The 20,133-nt window shown below is 41.3% G+C and overlaps 1 protein-coding gene across 2 annotated transcripts in view; it reads left to right on the plus strand.

The window, feature by feature from the left end:
• Window positions 1-631: 631 nt before the first annotated feature.
• Window positions 632-20,133, plus strand: part of mcoln2 (mucolipin TRP cation channel 2) — a 54,177-nt gene continuing 34,675 nt past the window's right edge. Inside the window, exons 1-8 of one of the 2 annotated variants that reach the window (XM_035774572.2) lie at window positions 632-797; window positions 1,631-1,784; window positions 2,267-2,440; window positions 3,001-3,154; window positions 3,874-3,952; window positions 8,708-8,804; window positions 8,915-9,014; window positions 17,539-17,651. In XM_035774572.2, coding sequence (XP_035630465.1) covers window positions 1,638-1,784; window positions 2,267-2,440; window positions 3,001-3,154; window positions 3,874-3,952; window positions 8,708-8,804; window positions 8,915-9,014; window positions 17,539-17,651 — 864 coding nt within the window. In that variant the 5' untranslated portion in view covers window positions 632-797; window positions 1,631-1,637. Of the gene's footprint in view, window positions 928-1,630; window positions 1,785-2,266; window positions 2,441-3,000; window positions 3,155-3,873; window positions 3,953-8,707; window positions 8,805-8,914; window positions 9,015-17,538; window positions 17,652-20,133 lie in introns of both variants that reach the window. The other variant, XM_035774571.2, reaches the window with a different exon arrangement.

The raw sequence follows: 20,133 nt of genomic DNA on the forward strand, positions 1-20,133 counted from the left end.
GTTCTCTGACCTCCTCCCTATAGGCCGTCTCATCATTGTCGGTGATCAGGCCTACCACTGTCTAGCCAGCAAGCTTAATGATGGTGTTGGATTCGTGTTTGGTCCAGGCAGTCGTGGGTGAACACGGCATACAGGAGTGGTCTAGGTACACACCCCTGATGGGCCCGGCTCAGCGTAGCAGACGTGTTGCCTACTCTTACCACCTGGGGGCGGCCGTCAGGAAGTCCAGGATCGTGTTACATTCAAAATCCTAATGTAACAAATCATCTCAATTATTTCTACTGCTGAAAGGAAATCATTATTTGACATTAAAATATTTTATTTTTCTTCATGTTACATTCAAAATCATGATTTATTTCATGATTGGCTGTTAAAGGTTGGCTTATCAACGCTCTTTGTCCTGTATTTCGAACATTTGTGGATAAATGTGCCACCAATCGAGTGTTTTTTTTAAACGTAACTTTATTTAACCCTTTACCGTGTATCTAGGTTTTCCTCTGCATGCCTTTGTTTGTTTGGTGAAATCCATACTTTTTTATAAAATGTTAATCAAATACAACTACCGACTGTTTCCTTGTTGAGATTGAATTGGCCCATGACCATTCGCTGATTTGCCAGTCTTATAACACCAATGAGTCAGTCATTGGTATGTGATTAACTCTAGTCTGCGCTCAACTCTGTGGAGGAGTTGAGGTACTTGGCAAATCACAGTACAATACACTACAGTATCAACAAGCTGAATTCAACTTTGGATTGGATATCTGATGCCTGTGTGTAGTCCACCAGCCACGATTCATGTGAGTGACACACATTGTAACTTCTATTATGCTGCTCTGTGATATGATAATTAACAAATCAAACATATCTTATCATTATGGAATTGTTAGTCCAGTATCATGACGGGAGTGAGTCAGTTGGGCCGCTTGGGTGAGTAGTTTTTACAAGAAGTTGTCAAATATTATTTTTGAACTTTTCATACGAGTTGAGACATTCAGGAACTCTCAAAATCAATAAGCCTAACATGATGTTGGTAGAAAATGTCATTCAACTTAAGTGCAGTGAATGTCTGTCTTAGCTGTAAAATTACACTGTACAACTACAAAACAATATGCTGAAATGACTTACAAAACACCTCACGTTGTCACAACGAAAGCTTCATACTAGTCAACACTCGTGCAAATATTTTCAGTGCAGTGAGTTAACCTTGGACTTTTACCCACATGAATGCAGTCACTGGTCAGTACAGGGAGTGCTACATGTAGTACATTTATTTGTGCATTTATGGAAGGAGTCTGGTGGAAAATAGCCTTTTTTCTAAACTGACTGAAATGGCCTATTCAAACTGTTACTTCTCTTTCAATTTGAACTCCTGTGTCCGTCCCATTTGAAAAGGGGAAAACACGGCTATTGGGAAACACTTAAAGGAACTTGTCAAAAGAGATTATATGTTTTATCTTGTATTCCTGTAAGTCATTTTATTGGCCAAAAGATGTCATATAGCTCAATCATATTCATTTGAATTCAAGTTGATAGGTTTTATCTCAAGTTGTTCCCAATCATTTTAGTTGCTATAATAATATTTAATACCTATTTAGCCTAATAACAATGAGTATTGGGTTGTTTCTTTTAGTTCCACAATGAGCCAAGGTATAATCAAGGAGGAAATTCTTCGCAATGATCTAAAATACTACTTCATGAGCCCTTGTGAGAAATACAGGGCCAGACGCCAGTTACCATGGAAACTGGGGGTGCAGATCCTGAAAATCGTCATGATCACATCACAGGTATAGTCTGAGAAGTGTGTCATGAGAACTGTTTCTCTCTTTTTAGGAATTATCGAAGGTAATTGCTAAGAATGGCTATTCTGGCTGTCAGTCTGTTTCTGCTCGCTGTCTTGTCAACTCCTCATGGAATTGGTTTGGCATGGCATAAGGAGTTGGTGGTAGAGCATAAAATAACAGACTGGCACCAAGGCTTAAGAATGCGATCAACCATTATGTTTTTTTTTACTCTCACAAATCATTAGGTTAATTTACACTGATTTGGTGACATAACAATTTGATATGGTTGTGATATGAAAGGCAAATGCCCAAATAAGGCAGTTTTAGTATTTTGTTCATCATTTCATTGTTGATACGATTCCCAAAAATTGTGCATGTCAACAATCAAGTTTTCATGATGAAGCACTTTTCAGTACAGAGCAAAAAAACGGATGTGTTTTGCATCACACTATCCCTTTAAATTGTGTATTTCTTCTCCCACCAAGCTTATCTTGTTTGGACTGAACAACCAGCTTGTGGTTTCCTACAAGGAGGAGAATGCTATGACCTTCAAGAACCTGTTCCTCAAGGACTATAGTGGAGTTGATGAGGACGATTACAGTGTAGCTCTTTACTCCCAACAAGCCGTCTATGACAGTCTGTTCTATGTGCTGGATCAGGCAAGTCTCCAAGGCCCATATTCATAATAAAGCATATCAGAGTAGGAGTACAAGATCTAGTATCTAAACAAGTCTCCTGACTGTCCTTCTTTTTTACTCTAACCCAAATCTCTTTCTTACTGTCGCTTTCTCCCTTGCCTATCATCGGTTTCATAATCATTCCTGTATTTTTGCCGGGTAAATTGGTCTCTGCCACTCATCAGGCAATTTTCCCCTGGGTTATCAATATTGCAGAGTCATGGTTATAGCCTAATGCTGCACACATAAGCATTTCACTCTTAAAACAAATATTTTATTTTAGAGATATAGGGTGACAGTGGGGAAAAACAGAGGTTGTGTCAAAGGGCAGCAGCTCAGATTTTCTCTTCGCCGATACCGTAGACGTGTGCTGCAGGCTGCAGGCCACCTTCTACTGTTTTATGAGTCTGATTGTCCTTTTTTGTTTAAGGTGCTGGTGCAACATTTCATGAGTAGTTATGACTCATACACATAGCATTACACACATTAGCTGGCAATGAGCAGAATGCACTTGTGTTTGAATGGTGTTCTGTTCCCTGCAGTACCGCCAGTTGGGGCGCCTCTCTGTGGGGCCTATCAGTTACGCTGAGGAGGATGGGAAACTGTTACCTCTGGTCATCTGTAAGGAGTACTACAAGAGAGGCAATGTGGAACCCTCGGACGATGCCTACGACATTGATGCTCAGTTAGAAAAAGGTCAGTGGACTCCAAGGGCAAAATTGTGGCGTAGATATTTGGGAGGATGAACAGGAGACGGGGAGGGTGCACTGACAATTTCATTGACATTTTAAAGAGTATTTCCTGCAATTCTACATAGTTTGACATGACTTATTATACCTATTTTCAGGGGTATATGGAGGGGTATTTTGAGAAAACATGAAACGGGTAACTTCTTGCATTTTGACATGGGGAAGAGAAACATTTTCAGTTTAAAATGCTATTCTATGAGATATGTTGCTGTTTTTAAAGCTAACTTTCTGCTACTCTACAACTTTTGCCATGAGGCTGAGAGAAAATGTTGCAGTTTTAAAGTAACTGTCCAGTGAAAATCTTACTTTTATTATTATTATATTATATATATATATATATATATATATATATATATATATATATATATATATATATATATATATATATATATATATATACTTTTGAAAGTTAATATTCTGTTAACTCATACTTAAATAATGTTGTTGACTCAGCCTATACTCGTATTTGTGGCCAAAGTATAAATGGGAGAAAAAGCACTTCAAACCCGCACCTCAAACATCAAACAGACTGTTTAAATATGCTTGCTATTTCCTCATAGAGGATGATGTCATCCTCCATAGGATGATGTCATCCTTCAGAGAAGGAACAACTTCAATTGGCCTAATTGGTTTAATTAGTTCTTCCAATCTTTTCATCTTTTGCAGTTTGTATGACACATGATCCAACAAACGTGAGCCAGTGGAAAGCAGAAAATGTGTCTTTTTTCAATCTGGAATTTTACAGGTACAGTTACTGAGCCAGGTGGCAACTGGGTCAGACAACTAGGTTGTGTTCATTAGGCCATGCAACACAAAAAAAAACATGTTTCTTATTGGACATGTGAGTGTTTCTTAAGCCTAATGAACACAACCCTGATCATTGGAAAAGCTCCTCGCCACGGCACACGGAACCGGTTGGGGTCGGCCCGCCCTCCATTTGTTTTCATTTGCGGAGGCTTTCCTAAATGTTCATACCTCAGTGTTCCAGATAGACAGGAAATGGGCAGAGTGAGGCTCATATAGCTCAGTGGGTTCACGTAGGCAAGTTCAGTACAAAAAACATTTCATAACGTTGCAAATAGGAAGGCCATGAATAGACATGCCTCCTTAGAATAGCATCAGTCATCGAAATTGTTAAGGCTTTGTATATATACAGTGAGGGAAAAAAGTATTTGATTCCCTGCTGATTTTGTATGTTTGCCCACTGACAAAGAAATGATCAGTCTATAATTTTAATGGTAGGTTTATTTGAACAGTGAGAGGCAGAATAACACACAAAAAAATCCAGAAGAGCGCATGTCAAAAATGTTATAAATTGATTTGCATTTTAATGAGGGAAATAAGGATTTGAACCCTCTCAATCAGAAAGATTTCTGGCTTCCAGGTGCCTTTTATATAGGTAATGAGCTGAGATTAGAAGCACACTCTTAAAGGGACTGCTCGTAATCTCACCTGTATAAAAGACATCTGTCTACAGAAGCAATCAATCAGATTCCAAACTCTCCACCATGGCCAAGACCAAAGATCTCTCCAATGACCAAAGATCTCTCCAAGGATGTCAGGGACAAGATTGTAGACCTACACAAGGCTGCAATGGGCTACAAGACCATCGCCAAGCAGCTTGTTGAGAAGGTGACAACAGTTGGTGCGATTATTCGCAAATGGAAGGAATACAAAGAACTGTCAATCTCCCTCAGCCTGGGGCTCCATGCAAGATCTCACCTCGTGGAGTTGCAATGATCATGAGAACGGCGAGGTATCAGTCCAGAACTACACAGGAGGATCTTGTCAATGATCTCAAGGCAGCTGGGACCATAGTCATCAAGAAAACAATTGATAACACACTACGCCGTGAAGGACTGAAATCCTGCAGCGCACGCAAGGTCCCCCTGCTCAAGAAAGCATATATACATGCCCGTCTGAAGTTTGCCTATGAACATCTGAATGATTCAGAGGACAACTGCGTGAAAGTGTTGTGGTCAGATGAGATCAAAATGGAGCTCTTTGGCATCAACTCAACTCACCGTGTTTGGAGGAGAAGGAATGCTGCTTATGACCCCAAGAACACCATCCCCACCGTCAAACATGGCGGTGGAAACATTAGGCGGGGTGTTTTTCTGCTAAGGGGACAGGACAACTTTAACACATAAAAGGGACAATGGACGGGGCCATGTACCATCAAATCTTTGGTGAGAACCTCCTTCCCTCAGCCAGGGCATTGAAAATGGGCCGTGGATGGGTATTCCAAAATGACAATGACCCAAAACACACGGCCAGGGCAACAAAGGAGTGGCTCAAGAAGAAGCACATTAAGGTTCTGGAGTGGCTTAGCCAGTCTCCAGACCTTAATCCCATAGACAATCTGTGGAGGGAGCTGAAGGTTCAGTTTGCCAAACACCAGCCTTGAAACCTTAATGACTTGGAGAAGATCTGCAAAGAGGAGTGGGACAAAATCCCTCCTGAGATGTGTGCAAACTACAAGAAACGTCTGACCTCTGATTGCCAACAAATCAAATGTATTTATATAGCCCTTCGTACATCAGCTGATATCTCAAAGTGCTGTACAGAAACCCAGCCTAAAACCCCAAACAGCAAGCAATGCAGTTTTAGAAGCACGGTGGCTATGAAAAACTCCCTAGAAAGGCCAAAACCTAGGAAGAAACCTAGAGAGGAACCAGGCTATGTGGGGTGGCCAGTCCTCTTCTGGCTGTGCCGGGTGGAGATTATAACAGAACATGGCCAAGATGTTCAAATGTTCATAAATGACCAGCATGGTCCAATAATAATAAGGCAGAATAGTTGAAACTGGAGCAGCAGCACGGCCAGGTGGACTGGGGACAGCAAGGAGTCATCATGTCAGGTAGTCCTGAGGCATGGTCCTAGGGCTCAGGTCCTCCGAGAGAGAGAAAGAAAGAGAGGAAGAGAGAATTAGAGAGAGCACACTTAAATTCACACAGGACACCGAATAGAACAGGAGAAGTACTCCAGATATAACAAACTGACCCTAGCCCCCCGACACATAAAGTACTGCAGCATAAATACTGGAGGCCGGAGACAGGAGGGGTCAGGAGACAATGTGGCCCCATCCGAGGAAACCCCCAGACAGGGCCAAACAGGAAGGATAGAACCCCACCACTTTGCCAAAGCACAGCCCCCACACCACTAGAGGGATATCTTCAACCACCAACTTACCATCCTGAGACAAGGCTGAGTATAGCCCACAAAGATCTCCGCCACGGCACAACCCAATTATGAAGGAACCTACCAGGTCCAACCCCAAATTTGGGACACTGTGAAACGCTAGTAAAATTAAATGCATGCTCTTCAACTGATCGCTGCCCGCACCCGCCCGCCCGACTAGCATCACTACTCTGGACGGATCTGACTTAGAATATGTGGACAACTACAAATACCTAGGTGTCTGGCTAGACTGTAAACTCTCCTTCCAGACTCATATTAAGCATCTCCAATCCAATGTTAAATCTAGAATCGGCTTCCTATTTCGCAATAAAGCCTCCTTTACTCATGCTGCCAAACATACCCTCGTAAAACTGACTATCCTACCGATACTCGACTTTGGCGATGCCATTTACAAAATAGCCTCCAACACTCTACTCAGCAAATTTGATGCAGTCTATCACAGTGCCATCCGTTTTGTCACCAAAGCCCCATATACTGCCCACCACTGCGACCTATATGCTCTCGTTGGCTGGCCCTCACTAAATATTCGTTGCAAAACCCACTGGCTCCAGGTCATCTAAGTCTTTGCTAGGTAAAGCTCCACCTTATCTCAGCTTACTGGTCGCCATAGCAACACTCACCCGTAGCACACGCTCCAGCAGGTATATTTCACTGGTCACCCCCAAAGCCAACACCACCTTTGGCCGCATTTCCTTCCAGTTCTCTGCTGTCAATGACTGGAACAAATTGCAAAAATCACTGAAGCTAGGGACTTATATCTCCCTCACTAACTTTTAGCATCAGCTGTCAGAGCAGCTTAACGATTGCTGCAGCTGTACACAGCCCATCCAACCAACTACCTAACTAATCCCCATATTTGTTTTAGTTTTTCTGCTCTTTTGCACACCAGTATTTCCACTCGCACATCCTCATCAGCACATATATCACTTTAGCATGTAAATTGCTAAATTGTAATTACTTTGCCACTATTAGCCTATTCATTGCCTTACCTCCTACTTAATTTGCACACACTGTATACAGATGTTTCTATTGTTATTGAATGTACGTTTGTTGATGCCATGTGTAACTCTGTGTTTTTGTCGCACTGCTTTGCTTTATCTTGGCCAGGTCACAGTTGTAAATGAGAACTTGTTTTAAACTGGCCTACCTAGTTAAATAAAGTGAAATAAATAAAAATGTCAATGTTACATCCATAAATAGAACATTATCATGCTCTGATCACATATCTCCACGTAGTTTTGCAAACAGGCGTGCGCACAGTTAATGTGGTTTGATGTAGTTTACAATCGAAGTTACCTGCTGCAGTATATCACCTGAGTTCTGTGCTTAGATCTTTTGCCACCAGTTGCTCTCGGAGATAGATGGAGCCCCATCTGTGCGAAAGCCCACCATCCGATACCTTGTAGAATCTGTTTTTTTGCACATCCCCGGTGCCGTTTCAATCTCGGGAATCGTGAGACAGAACTGTGTGGTTGTGGGGGTGTGTCGGCCCTCACAGCTAACGTCCCTTTGGAGAACATAAACTGGGGAGTTTGAGTTCAGTCAGTTTCCTCTTGATTACTAGCAATGGCATAACTTCTTTGTTTAACAGTATTATATGACAAAGATAATGATGTGATGACTATGCCTCTGTCTCCCCACACATTGTTTTCACCATATCAATTGTGGCCGGTAATATCAAAGTCTGCAATAGTGTGTGGTTTCATGGCGTAGTGGGCCTAGACAATCAGCATGGGAATTATATTTCCATGATCTAAGGGCACTCTCTGGTTTCTTTTATATTTTAATAATTTAGATTTTTAAAGTTAAACACATTACAATGATGGGGGGGGGGGTGCTGAAGAGTATTTCTGTCTTTAATAAAGCATGGGGAAAAACTCATTCTGATAGGCTGGGCCTAGCTCCCCAGTGGGTGGGCCTAGCTTCCTAGTGGGTGGGCTTATAGCTGCACTCATGTTTGTGAAATCCATAGATTAGGGCCTAATAAATGTATTTCAACATGATTAACTCTCCAGCAACCCCATTTTCAAATTCGGCAACCCCATATCGGGTCACAATCCATAGTTTGAGAAACGCTGGCTTATGGGTAATGTGAATGAGGTTTTACATGTACCTGCTGATGTCTCACCATGCAGGCTCCGTTGTGTCGAACGTGGTGGAATGAAAATGCATCTCAACCAAGGAAAACGTGTGGTGGGCTGACCCCGCCAACTTTGCCCCGTTCCTTGTGCCGCAACGAGGAGTACTTGAATCATTTGGGGATTGATTTCTTATTAACGTTGGCATGTTTTCCTTTCAGGCTTGTCGATATCAAGATCACTTTTCAACTTAAAGGAATCAACCTGCAAACAGTGCGCTCACATGAGTTACCGGACTGTTATGTATTTTTTGTTACGGTAAGGTTCCTTTGTTGTGTTTAAACATGTAACCCCATCATCATGCCCATGGAGCGCTGTTGGTACTGTTAGACCATTTTTAATCCGTTTTCAGTTGTCTCTTTCTCTAGATCACATTTGATAACCAGTGTCACAGCGGAAAGATAAAAATCTTCCTTGACATTGATGCACTGAGCAGTGCGTGCAAAAACTGGACGATTTCAGGGACTGGTAAGTATAGTTAAGTTTGAGTTATTAAGAAACCAATTTGTTCATCAGGATTAATTGTCCTGGGTAATTAAATAAACACAGTATGTTCAAATACTTGAGGTGCCGTTAAGATTTCTTACTCATATTATTATAATTATTTGATTTATTCTGCTCGTTCCAGCATTTAAATTACTTAAGCTATTAACATGAAACCAACTTCCAAATGTGCAGACCGACCCAAATTATTTTTGATATTGTATACTTTTGTACTACAGCAATATTTAAATGAAGTCACAATACATTTCAATGGAAATAAAAGTTCCATAGACTTACACCATATATACAAAAGTAAGTGGACACCCCTTCAAATGAGTAGATTTCTATATTTCAGCCACACTCGTTGCTCGCAGGTGTATAAAATCGAGCACCCAGCCATGCAATCTCCATATACAAACATTGGCAATACAATGGCCTTATTGAAGACCTGAGTGACTTTCTGCCCTGCTATAGAGCAGCCCCGGTCAACTGTAAGTGCCTGTTATTGTGAAGTAGAAACATCTAGGAGCAACAACAGCTCAGCCGCGAAGTGGTAGGCCACACAAGCTCTCAGATTTGGACCGCAGAGTCCTGATTACATAGTTCAGAAAAAACATCTGTCCTCGGGAGCAGCAGCACGACCAGGTGGACTCGGGACAGCTGAGAATACTTGCCCGTATTCATAGTGCCAACGGTAAAGTTTGGTGGAGGAGGAATAATGGTCTGGGGGTGGTTTTTCATGGCTCTGGCAGGGCCCCTTAGTTCCAGTGAAGGGACATCACGCTACAGCATACAATGGCATTCTAGATTATTCTGCGCTTCCAACTTTGTGGAAACAATTTTGGGAAGGCCCTTTCCTGTTTCAGCTTGACAATACCCCCGTGCACAAAGCGAGGTCCATACAGAAATGGTTTGCTGAGATCGGTGTGTAAGAACTTGACTGGCCTGCACAGAGCCCTGACCTTAACCCCATTGAACGCCTTTGGGATGAATTGGAACACCAACTTCCGAGCCAGGCCTAATCACCAGTGCCCGACCTCACTAATGCTCTTGTGGCTGAATGGAAGAAAGTCCTCTCGGCAAGATTCCTTCAGTTAGTGGAAAGCCTTCCCAGAAGAGTGGAGGCTGTTATAACTACACTGGCCCACCCATGGCTGCACTCCTGCCCAGTCAAATGATAAATCATAGATTAGGGCATAATGAGTTAATTTAAATCCACTGATTTCCTTATATGAACTGTAACTCAGTAAAATCTTAGAAATTTCTGAATGTTGCGTTTATATTTTTGGTGAGTATACATATGTTGCCATAACATAACTCGCTAACAGTAACTATTGAACCGTTTAGCTCGATACACCAAACCAACTTTCTCATTTTCAGGCTATCCTAATTTCAAGTTATTTAACTTTTATCAACTAGAATTATACACATTTTCTTAAAATACGTCACCAACCGTAAATCTTAAACCAAATCTTAAACCATTCAAGCTAGAGAACCGTTTAGCTCGATACACCAAACCAACTTCCTCATGTTCATGCTATCCTGACATCGAATTCTTAAACTTTTATCAACTATAACTATATGAAATTGCATGAATTTGCATAAAGAAACTACAAACAATAATTATTGAAAAGTTCAAGCTACAGTATAGGCACCAAACAAAATGCCACATGTTCAGGCTATCCTAACTTCAAATACTTAAATGTTTACAGCAACAAAAAAAACACAAATGTACACGCATTTGCATAAATAACTCATCAATAGGAACTCGAACTGTTTAAGCTACTGTAGAGCCAAAAACCCAACCGTCACATATTCAGGTTATCCTAAATTCAAATTCTTATATAATTTTATCAACTATAACTATGCAATTTGCGTAAATAAGCATACCATTTTTAACCAACAGTAATTGTTGAACCATTCAAGCTAGATCACATGTTCAGGCTATCCTAACTTCAAAATCGTTTTTATTTAACCAGGTAGGCAAGTTGAGAACAAGTTCTCATTTACAATTGCGACCTGGCCAAGATAAAGCAAAGCAGTTCGACAGATACAACGACACAGAGTTACACATGGAGTAAAACAAACATACAGTCAATAATACAGTATAAACAAGTCTATATACAATGTGAGCAAATTAGGTGAGAAGGGAGGTAAAGGCAAAAAAGGCCATGGTGGCAAAGTAAATACAATATAGCAAGTAAAACACTGGAATGGTAGTTTTGCAATGGAAGAATGTGCAAAGTAGAAATAAAAATAATGGGGTGCAAAGGAGCAAAATAAATAAATAAATTAAATACAGTTGGGAAAGAGGTAGTTGTTTGGGCTAAATTATAGGTGGGCTATGTACAGGTGCAGTAATCTATAAGATGCTCTGACAGTTGGTGCTTAAAGCTAGTGAGGGAGATAAGTGTTTCCAGTTTCAGAGATTTTTGTAGTTCGTTCCAGTCATTGGCAGCAGAGAACTGGAAGGAGAGGCGGCCAAAGAAAGAATTGGTTTTGGGGGTGACTAGAGAGATATACCTGCTGGAGCGTGTGCTACAGGTGGGAGATGCTATGGTGACCAGCGAGCTGAGATAAGGGGGGACTTTACCTAGCAGGGTCTTGTAGATGACATGGAGCCAGTGGGTTTAGCGAAGAGTATGAAGCGAGGGCCAGCCAACAAGAGCGTACAGGTCGCAATGGTGGGTAGTATATGGGGCTTTGGTGACAAAACGGATTGCACTGTGATAGACTGCATCCAATTTGTTGAGTAGGGTATTGGAGGCTATTTTGTAAATGACATCGCAAAAGTCGAGGATTGGTAGGATGGTCAGTTTTACAAGGGTATGTTTGGCAGCATGAGTGAAGGATGCTTTGTTGCGAAATAGGAAGCCAATTCTAGATTTAACTTTGGATTGGAGATGTTTGATATGGGTCTGGAAGGAGAGTTTACAGTCTAACCAAACACCTAAGTATTTGTAGTTGTCCACGTATTCTAAGTCAGAGCCGTCCAGAGTAGTGATGTTGGACAGGCGGGTAGGTGCAAGTAGCGATCGGTTGACGAGCATGCATTTAGTTTTACTTGTATTTAAGAGCAATTGGAGGCCACGGAAGGAGAGTTGTATGGCATTGAAGCTTGCCTGGAGGGTTGTTAACACAGTGTCCAAAGAAGGGCCGGAAGTATACAGAATGGTGTCGTCTGCGTAGAGGTGGATCAGGGACTCACCAGCAGCAAGAGCGACCTCATTGATGTATACAGAGAAGAGAGTCGGTCCAAGAATTGAACCCTGTGGCACCCCCATAGAGACTGCCAGAGGTCTGGACAGCAGACCCTCCGATTTGACACACTGAACTCTATCAGAGAAGTAGTTGGTGAACCAGGCGAGGCAATCATTTGAGAAACCAAGGCTGTCGAGTCTGCCGATGAGGATGTGGTGGTTGACAGAGTCGAAAGCCTTGGCCAGATCAATGAATACGGCTGCACAGTAATGTTTCTTATCGATGGCGGTTAAGATATCGTTTAGGACCTTGAGTGTGGCTGAGGTGCACCCATGACCAGCTCTGAAACCAGATTGCATAGCAGAGAAGGTATGGTGAGATTCGAAATGGTCGGTAATCTGTTTGTTGACTTAGCTTTCGAAGACCTTAGAAAGGCATGGTAGGATAGATATAGGCCTGTAGCAGTTTGGGTCAAGAGTGTCCCCCCCTTTGAATAGGGGGATGACCGCAGCTGCTTTCCAATCTTTGGGAATCTCAGACGGGGTGGGAACAATTTCGGCAGATAATTTTAGAAAGAAAGGGTCCAGATTGTCTAGCCCGGCTGATTTGTAGGGGTCCAGATTTTTCAGCTCTTTCAGAACATCAGCTGAATGGATTTGGGAGAAGGAGAAATGGGGAAGGCTTGGGCGTGTTGCTGTTGGGGGTGCAGTGCTGTTGACCGGGGTAGGAGTAGCCAGGTGGAAAGCATGGCCAGCCGTAGAAAAATGCTTATTGAAATTCTCAATTATGGTGGATTTATCAGTGGTGACAGTGTTTCCTATCGTCAGTGCAGTGGGTAGCTGGGAGGAGGTGTTCTTATTCTCCATGGACTTTACAGTGTCCCAGAACTTTTTTGAGTTAGTGTTGCAGGAGGCAAATTTCTGCTTGAAAAAGCTAGCCTTGACTTTTCTAACTGCCTGTGTAAAACGGTTTCTAGCTTCCCTGAACAGCTGCATATCACGGGGGCTGTTCGATGCTAATGCAGAACGCCATAGGATGTTTTTGTGTTGGTTAAGGGCAGTCAGGTCTGGGGAGAACCAAGGGCTATATCTGTTCCTGGTTCTAAATTTCTTGAATGGGGCATGTTTATTTAAGATGGTTAGGAAGGCATTTTTTAAAAATATCCAGGCATCCTCTACTGACGGGATGAGATCAATATCCTTCCAGGATACCCCGGCCAGGTCGATTAGAAAGGCCTGCTCGCTGAAGTGTTTCAGGGAGCGTTTTACAGTGATGAGTGGAGGTCGTTTGACTGCTGACCCATTACGGATGCAGGCAATGAGGCAGTGATCGCTGAGATCTTGGTTGAAGACAGCAGAGGTGTATTTAGAGGGGAAGTTGGTTAGGATGATATCTATGAGGGTGCCCGTGTTTAAGGCTTTGGGGGGGTACCTGGTAGGTTCATTGATAATTTGAGTGAGATTGAGGGCATCAAGTTTAGATTGTAGGATGGCTGGGGTGTTAAGCATGTTCCAGTTTAGGTCGCCTAGCAGCACGAGCTCTGAAGATAGATGGGGGCAATCAGTTCACATATGGTGTCCAGAGCACAGCTGGGGGCAGAGGGTGGTCTATAGCAGGCGGCAACGGTGAGAGACTTGTTTTTAGAGAGGTGGATTTTTAAAAGTAGAAGTTCAAATTGTTTGGGTACAGACCTGGATAGTAGGACAGAACTCTGCAGGCTATCTTTGCAGTAGATTGCAACACCGCCCCCTTTGGCAGTTCTATCTTGTCTGAAAATGTTGTAATTTGGAATTAAAATTTCAGAATTTTGGTGGTCTTCCTAAGCCAGGATTCAGACACAGCTAGAACATCCAGGTTGGCAGAGTGTGCTAAAGCAGTGAATAGAACAAACTTAGGGAGGAGGCTTCTAATGTTAACATGCATGAAACCAAGGCTATTACGGTTACAGAAGTCATCAAAAGAGAGCGCCTGGGGAATAGGAGTGGAGCTAGGCACCGCAGGGCCTGGATTCACCTCTACATCGCCAGAGGAACATAGGAGGAGAAGAATAAGGGTACGGCTAAAAGCAATAAGAATTGGTCGTCTAGAACGTCTGGAACAGAGAGTAAAAGGAAGTTTCTGGGGGCGATAAAATAGCATCAAGGTATAATGTACAGACAAAGGTATGGTAGGATGTGAATACAGTGGAGGTAAACCTAGGTATTGAGTGATGAAAAGAGAGATATTGTCTCTAGAAATATCATTGAAACCAGGAGATGTCATTGCATGTGTGGGTGGTGGAACTAATAAATTGGATAAGGTATAGTGAGCAGGACTAGAGGCGCTACAGTGAAATAAGCCAATAAACACTAACCAGAACAGCAATGAACAAGACATATTGACATTAAGGAGAGGCATCCTTAGTCGAGTGATCAAAAGAGTCCAGTGAGTGGAGTGGTTGGTTTGGGGGTCACGGCGATTTAGACAGCTAGCCAGGACATCGGTAGCAAGTTAGCATAGGATGGAGGTCTGTTGTTAGCCACCTCTTGCGTTCCGTCAGTAGATTAGTGGGGTTCCGTGTGGTAGAGGGGATTAGTCCAAATCCCACAACAATAAAAATAAAATAAAAACAATAGATATAGTTATAGAGGCCCAAGAAGAAACATAATAATAATAAAAATAAATAAATTGTCCGATTGTCTATTCTGAGAGCAGCCGGTAAGACAGCTAACGGTTAGCAGGCTGCAGATGGGCATTCAGGTAACGTCGCGACGGAGGAGCCAGCCGGATCTCCTTCGGGTAGATAATGTCGGCAGTCCAGTTGTGAAGGCCCGGTGGGGCTCCGCGTAGGCGGTAAAACGGGTCCGGATAGGTGACTGCAGCCCAGGAGTGATTGACGGAGCTCAGGAGTGATTGACTGAGCTGGCTAGCTCCGGAGTAATTGATGTTTGCTCTGGAATTGACGAGAGCAGATAGACACACGGATAACAGCTAGCTAGCTGTGAGATCCGGGAATGAATGTCCAGAGAGCAGTTGAAATCCAAGGACATGGAGAGAAAAATTGGTCCGGTATGTTCCGTTCCGAGCTGCGCCGTACAAAAACTGGCGATAGATTTTCGAGCTAAAGGATAGCTGATGACCACAAACCGTGGTTAGCTGAATACTAACGATTTGCCAGTAAAGAAGCTAACTAGCTTCTGAACTAGCTTCTGATTAGCTTCTCGCTAGCTCCTGGCTAGCTTCTGGTTAGTTTCTGGCTAGCTTCTTGGAGTTTCAGGCTAGCTTCTGGCTAGCTTCTTGGAGGATTGCAGATTTGAGGTAAATAATACTTATTTATAAACGGTCCTTCTGTAGCTCAGTTGGTAGAGCATGGCGCTTGTAACGCCAGGGTAGTGGGTTCGATTCCCGGGACCACCCATACGTAGAATGTATGCACACATGACTGTAAGTCGCTTTGGATAAAAGCGTCTGCTAAATGGCTTATATTATTATTATTAAATATAAATTGGTGAGGCGGGTTGCAGGAGAGTGTTTTGAAGATGGGTTGATGGAAAAAAAAAATGTATGTGAAAAAAAGTTGTAAATATATATATATACAGGACACGACAAGACGAGGACAAAAGACGTCTGAACTGCTATGTCATCTCGATAACCATCTCGATAATCGTAACTGTAACAACAATACAAATGTAACTAAATTAACATAAAATGACTCGCCAGCAGTAACTATTGATCTGTTCAAGCTAGATACACCAAACCAATTTTACATGTTCAGGCTATCATAAATTCTAAATCTTCAAAAGATTTCAACAACTATACAAATTGTAATACTTTAATTCAGTTATTTTATGCAAGTGTAACTTGTCTTCCGTTCAAGCTAGAGACACCAAACCATCTTTCACATGTTCATTGCATAAATTAGCATACAATTTCTCACCAACAGTAGGTATTGATCCTTTCAAGCTAGAGAACCTAAACCAATTTCCTCATGTTTAGGCTATCCTAACATCCAATTCTTAGACTTTCATCTTCTATAACTACATGAAATGGCATACATTTGAATAAAAAACTACAAATAGTCATTATTGAACCGTTCCAGCTGTAGGCACCAAACATACTTCCACATGTTCAGACTATCCTAACTTCAAATTCGTAAAAACTATACTATACAAATTCGCATACATTAACATAATATAACTCACCAACAGTATCTCTTAAACCATTCAAGCTAGAGATACTAAACCAACTTCCTCATGTTCAGAGTATCCTAACTTCACATTTTACCTACTTTAAATAAAAAAAATTAAATACATTTGCATAAATAACTCACCAACAGTAAATCCTGATCCGTTCAAGTTTTTGCCACCAAACCAACCTTTACATGTTCAGACTGTCCAAACCTCAAATTCCTACTTTGAACAAGTTCAACTGTACACATTTGCATAAATTATAATAAATGTATAACCCACCAACAGTAACTCTTGACACGTTCAAGCTAGAGACATCAGCCTATCCTAACTTCAAATTCTCAAAAAACGAATCAACTGTAATTATACACATTGGCATAAAATTACCAAACCACAGTAACTCTTGAACCGTTCAAGCTAGAGAAACCAAACCAAATTTCTCATGTTCAAGCTATCCTAACTTTAAACTCTTACCTTTTATCAACTATGATTGCATAAATTAATAAAATGTAAACCTAAAGGTGTCCTAAAATTCTAAATCAAATAGTTAAATGATCCATCGTATGACTATCTTAAAACAATTCCATATTTTACCTTGTTAACCCCCCACCCAACAGCTTAGACTTTTAGAGGCTAATAGCATACACTTACCCACTGACAGTAACTCTTGAACTGTTCAAGATTGAGACACCAAACCAACTTTCACAAGTTCAGGCTATCCTAACTTCAAACTTTTTGTAAAACTAAACTATAACACCAAACCAACTTCCACATTTTAACACTACTCAATCAATCAATCCATCACAAGCTAGCATGCACACCATATTTTCTTCATGGAATGTACTTTTCTTGTTTAGCCTGCCTTACTAGCTTTTGCTAGTAGAGGACAGTTGGTAAGCTGCTCTAGAGTGTTAGCTAAATGACTGTAAAATGTACTTTTGAGTCAAATTAGACTGTTGTACTCTATTTGAACTAGGTCTCGTATAAGTCCAAATCCAACCATAATGTTTCTTCTCTATACAACCGATACTGAAGACTTCCAATGTTGACACTGTGACACTGTCAAAAGCCTCAAAGCCTTGGAATCATGAGAAGAGTTTTGTAACCCAATTATGTAACCCATGTGTCTTTATCTGTTTCAGCTCAGAAGAACACACACTACCTTCTGGTGTTTGATGGCTTTGTCATAGTGGTTTGCCTGACCTCGGCCGTGCTATGCACACGCTCCATCGTTCTGGCAGTCAAATTACTGCAGGTCAGTTAATGATTCATTATGGAAGTTTAGGTGCTAATTATATACATCACATTTCGGCTTGAAAGGTCAATGTTGGCTGTATGGTTAATACACATGTATGATGTGAATTTCTTGTCTCATAAAACCCAACTCGTGATTTAGCTAAAACAATATACGCTTTGCTCATGGGTGCGATGTCATTTCTGGACAATATTTATCTCCATTTAGAGGGATCCCTTTTGGCTCAAAAGCCAAGTTGTAGGTGTTCTGGAGCTTGACCCCTCACCCCTCAATAAGAATGTGCTCCATGGCTAAATGTGTGGTTGCTTCAAGTTGAGTACTTACAGTCTTTTATGTATTGTGTTGTAATCAACTCCAATTACAATATTCCATTATGGCCTAGTTTGTTAAATAGCCTACAGAAACAAAATAACAAAATATAATAAGGCTTTAAGATTGAATAATTCTGCTCAAAATGAAACAAGACTTGTTTTAAATGGGCTATGTCTAAATACAGTTACATGCCCCATAAACAACCTTCATTGAAGGGAACGGAGGCTATGCAATTATATCTTATTTTTTACATTTTTTTATTGAATATCCCTAACTTACAATATACTTGCAATGAAGCCGCTCAACAACTACATCACACCAGTCATCCAACAGACTCCCATTCAGAGCGACACACAGAAGCACCCAGGGTCAATGCCCTGCTCAAGGGCACGTTGACATATCTCCCACCAGGCCAAAAAACGTGAACCCGAACCCTCTAAGATCCCCCCCACGGTCTCCCTATAGCTGTTCCTCAACCATCCCAGACCACTCCCACAGTCCCCCCCACCAAAACATTCCCCACCCCTGAGAACCCCTCAATGCACCAACAACCAAGAAAATTAACTAAAGAGAAAAAAGAAAAAGACAAGAAACAGCAAACAACAGCGCCAAAAAAAACAAAGGACATCAAGGACAACTAAACTCATAACAGCAATGCCAACTGTATATGTTGGAGTGCATGTCTGGCACTATTACGTGTGTGTGTGTGTCCGTGTATGCGTGTATTTGAATGAGTGTGTGTGTATATGCATGTGTACAAAGACCTGCACGGCATCAGCCTCATCTTTGACCATCATTCTATCTCCCACACAGGATTTCCACTCCCACTTATCTCCAATTACACATCCCAACCCTCAGCTTCCCTCGGCCCATCCCACCCATCTCTGCTGGTCACCCTCTATGGATTTCTATGCAACATATATCTTTCATCTATACTGTGATGTTTAACGTGCAATTCCAATCTATCTAATCGAATAGAATCCACAGATTGCGAGTTGAAGATAAATACTTTTACTAAGAGTATTAGTAATTGACTGACCCGGTCTCTCCAGATCTCCTAACAGTGCTATTTCTAGGGTCAATTTTAGGGTCATTTTCAGCCATTCCAGAACCTGAGACCAGAAACAGGCTACCTGAGGGCAATACCAAAATAAATAATCTATTGATTCTGTATCCTCACAAGAAAATCTGCAGAGCTTTGATGATTTTATGCCCCAAATTTTCAACATTTTGTTGTTGGCAAGAATTCTATAATAATTTTAGCTGAAAAGCACTTGAATCTTGCGTAGTTTTATATATCAACTCATACACCCTGTACCATGGAATTGGTACATCAAAAATCTCTTAAACTATTTTGCAACCTGTATGGCACAGTCCTCAAATGAAACTGGTATACTTTCCTATTTATGCCATTTTTATTATTCCGCCAGTTTTGATCCTTTATATTGGGCAGACAGACGAGTTCCCTCCCTCTTCCCGCTGCCACCTGCCGCCTCCATTTTTGGGGTAATGCTGTAATCAATTCGTTGTACTCTAGGATTGAGAAAACCTTCCCATACAATTCTGATAACTCCATGAGGGACATAAATATAACTATTAAATCTACTATTCCAATTTGCAATATAATTTAAGAACAAAATACCCTTTCAAACATCTTTCCCATAAATACAGGTTTTTTATCAACCAGCACATTTGAGTTCAGACATAATATTTGTTTTAATATTTGTTCTATCTTTTCTCTTGACTTTAACATCATTGAAAAACACATCCCAGCATTTCCATAGCAATTGACGTTTCACATGATCATGAAAGAGACCTTGCATTACTACAGAGACGGCTTCACGACATTACAAATGTATTCCGTACAATATTATTATTCCCTAATGGCCCTATTCTGATATCTTCCCCTTGCTTGTTGTAAACATATATAAACATGTAGACAAAGACATCAAAAAGATAGACAAATGAGAAACATATTAAATTATAAAACAGTTCTCGACAATTGAGAGATGTGGGAGAGGAGAGAAAGAGAAGAGAGCGAGATCAGGTGTGTATGTATATGTAAGCAAGCATGTAATTGAGTACGTGATTGTTCATATCCACTTCATAGTGTTTAGATATTTTTACAGCTCCCATACTTTATTTATTTCGTAACCTGAAGTCCCTGTAG

The sequence above is a fragment of the Oncorhynchus keta genome, chromosome 8 (assembly GCF_023373465.1).
Source record: "Oncorhynchus keta strain PuntledgeMale-10-30-2019 chromosome 8, Oket_V2, whole genome shotgun sequence".
Classification (NCBI taxonomy): Eukaryota; Metazoa; Chordata; class Actinopteri; order Salmoniformes; family Salmonidae; genus Oncorhynchus; species Oncorhynchus keta.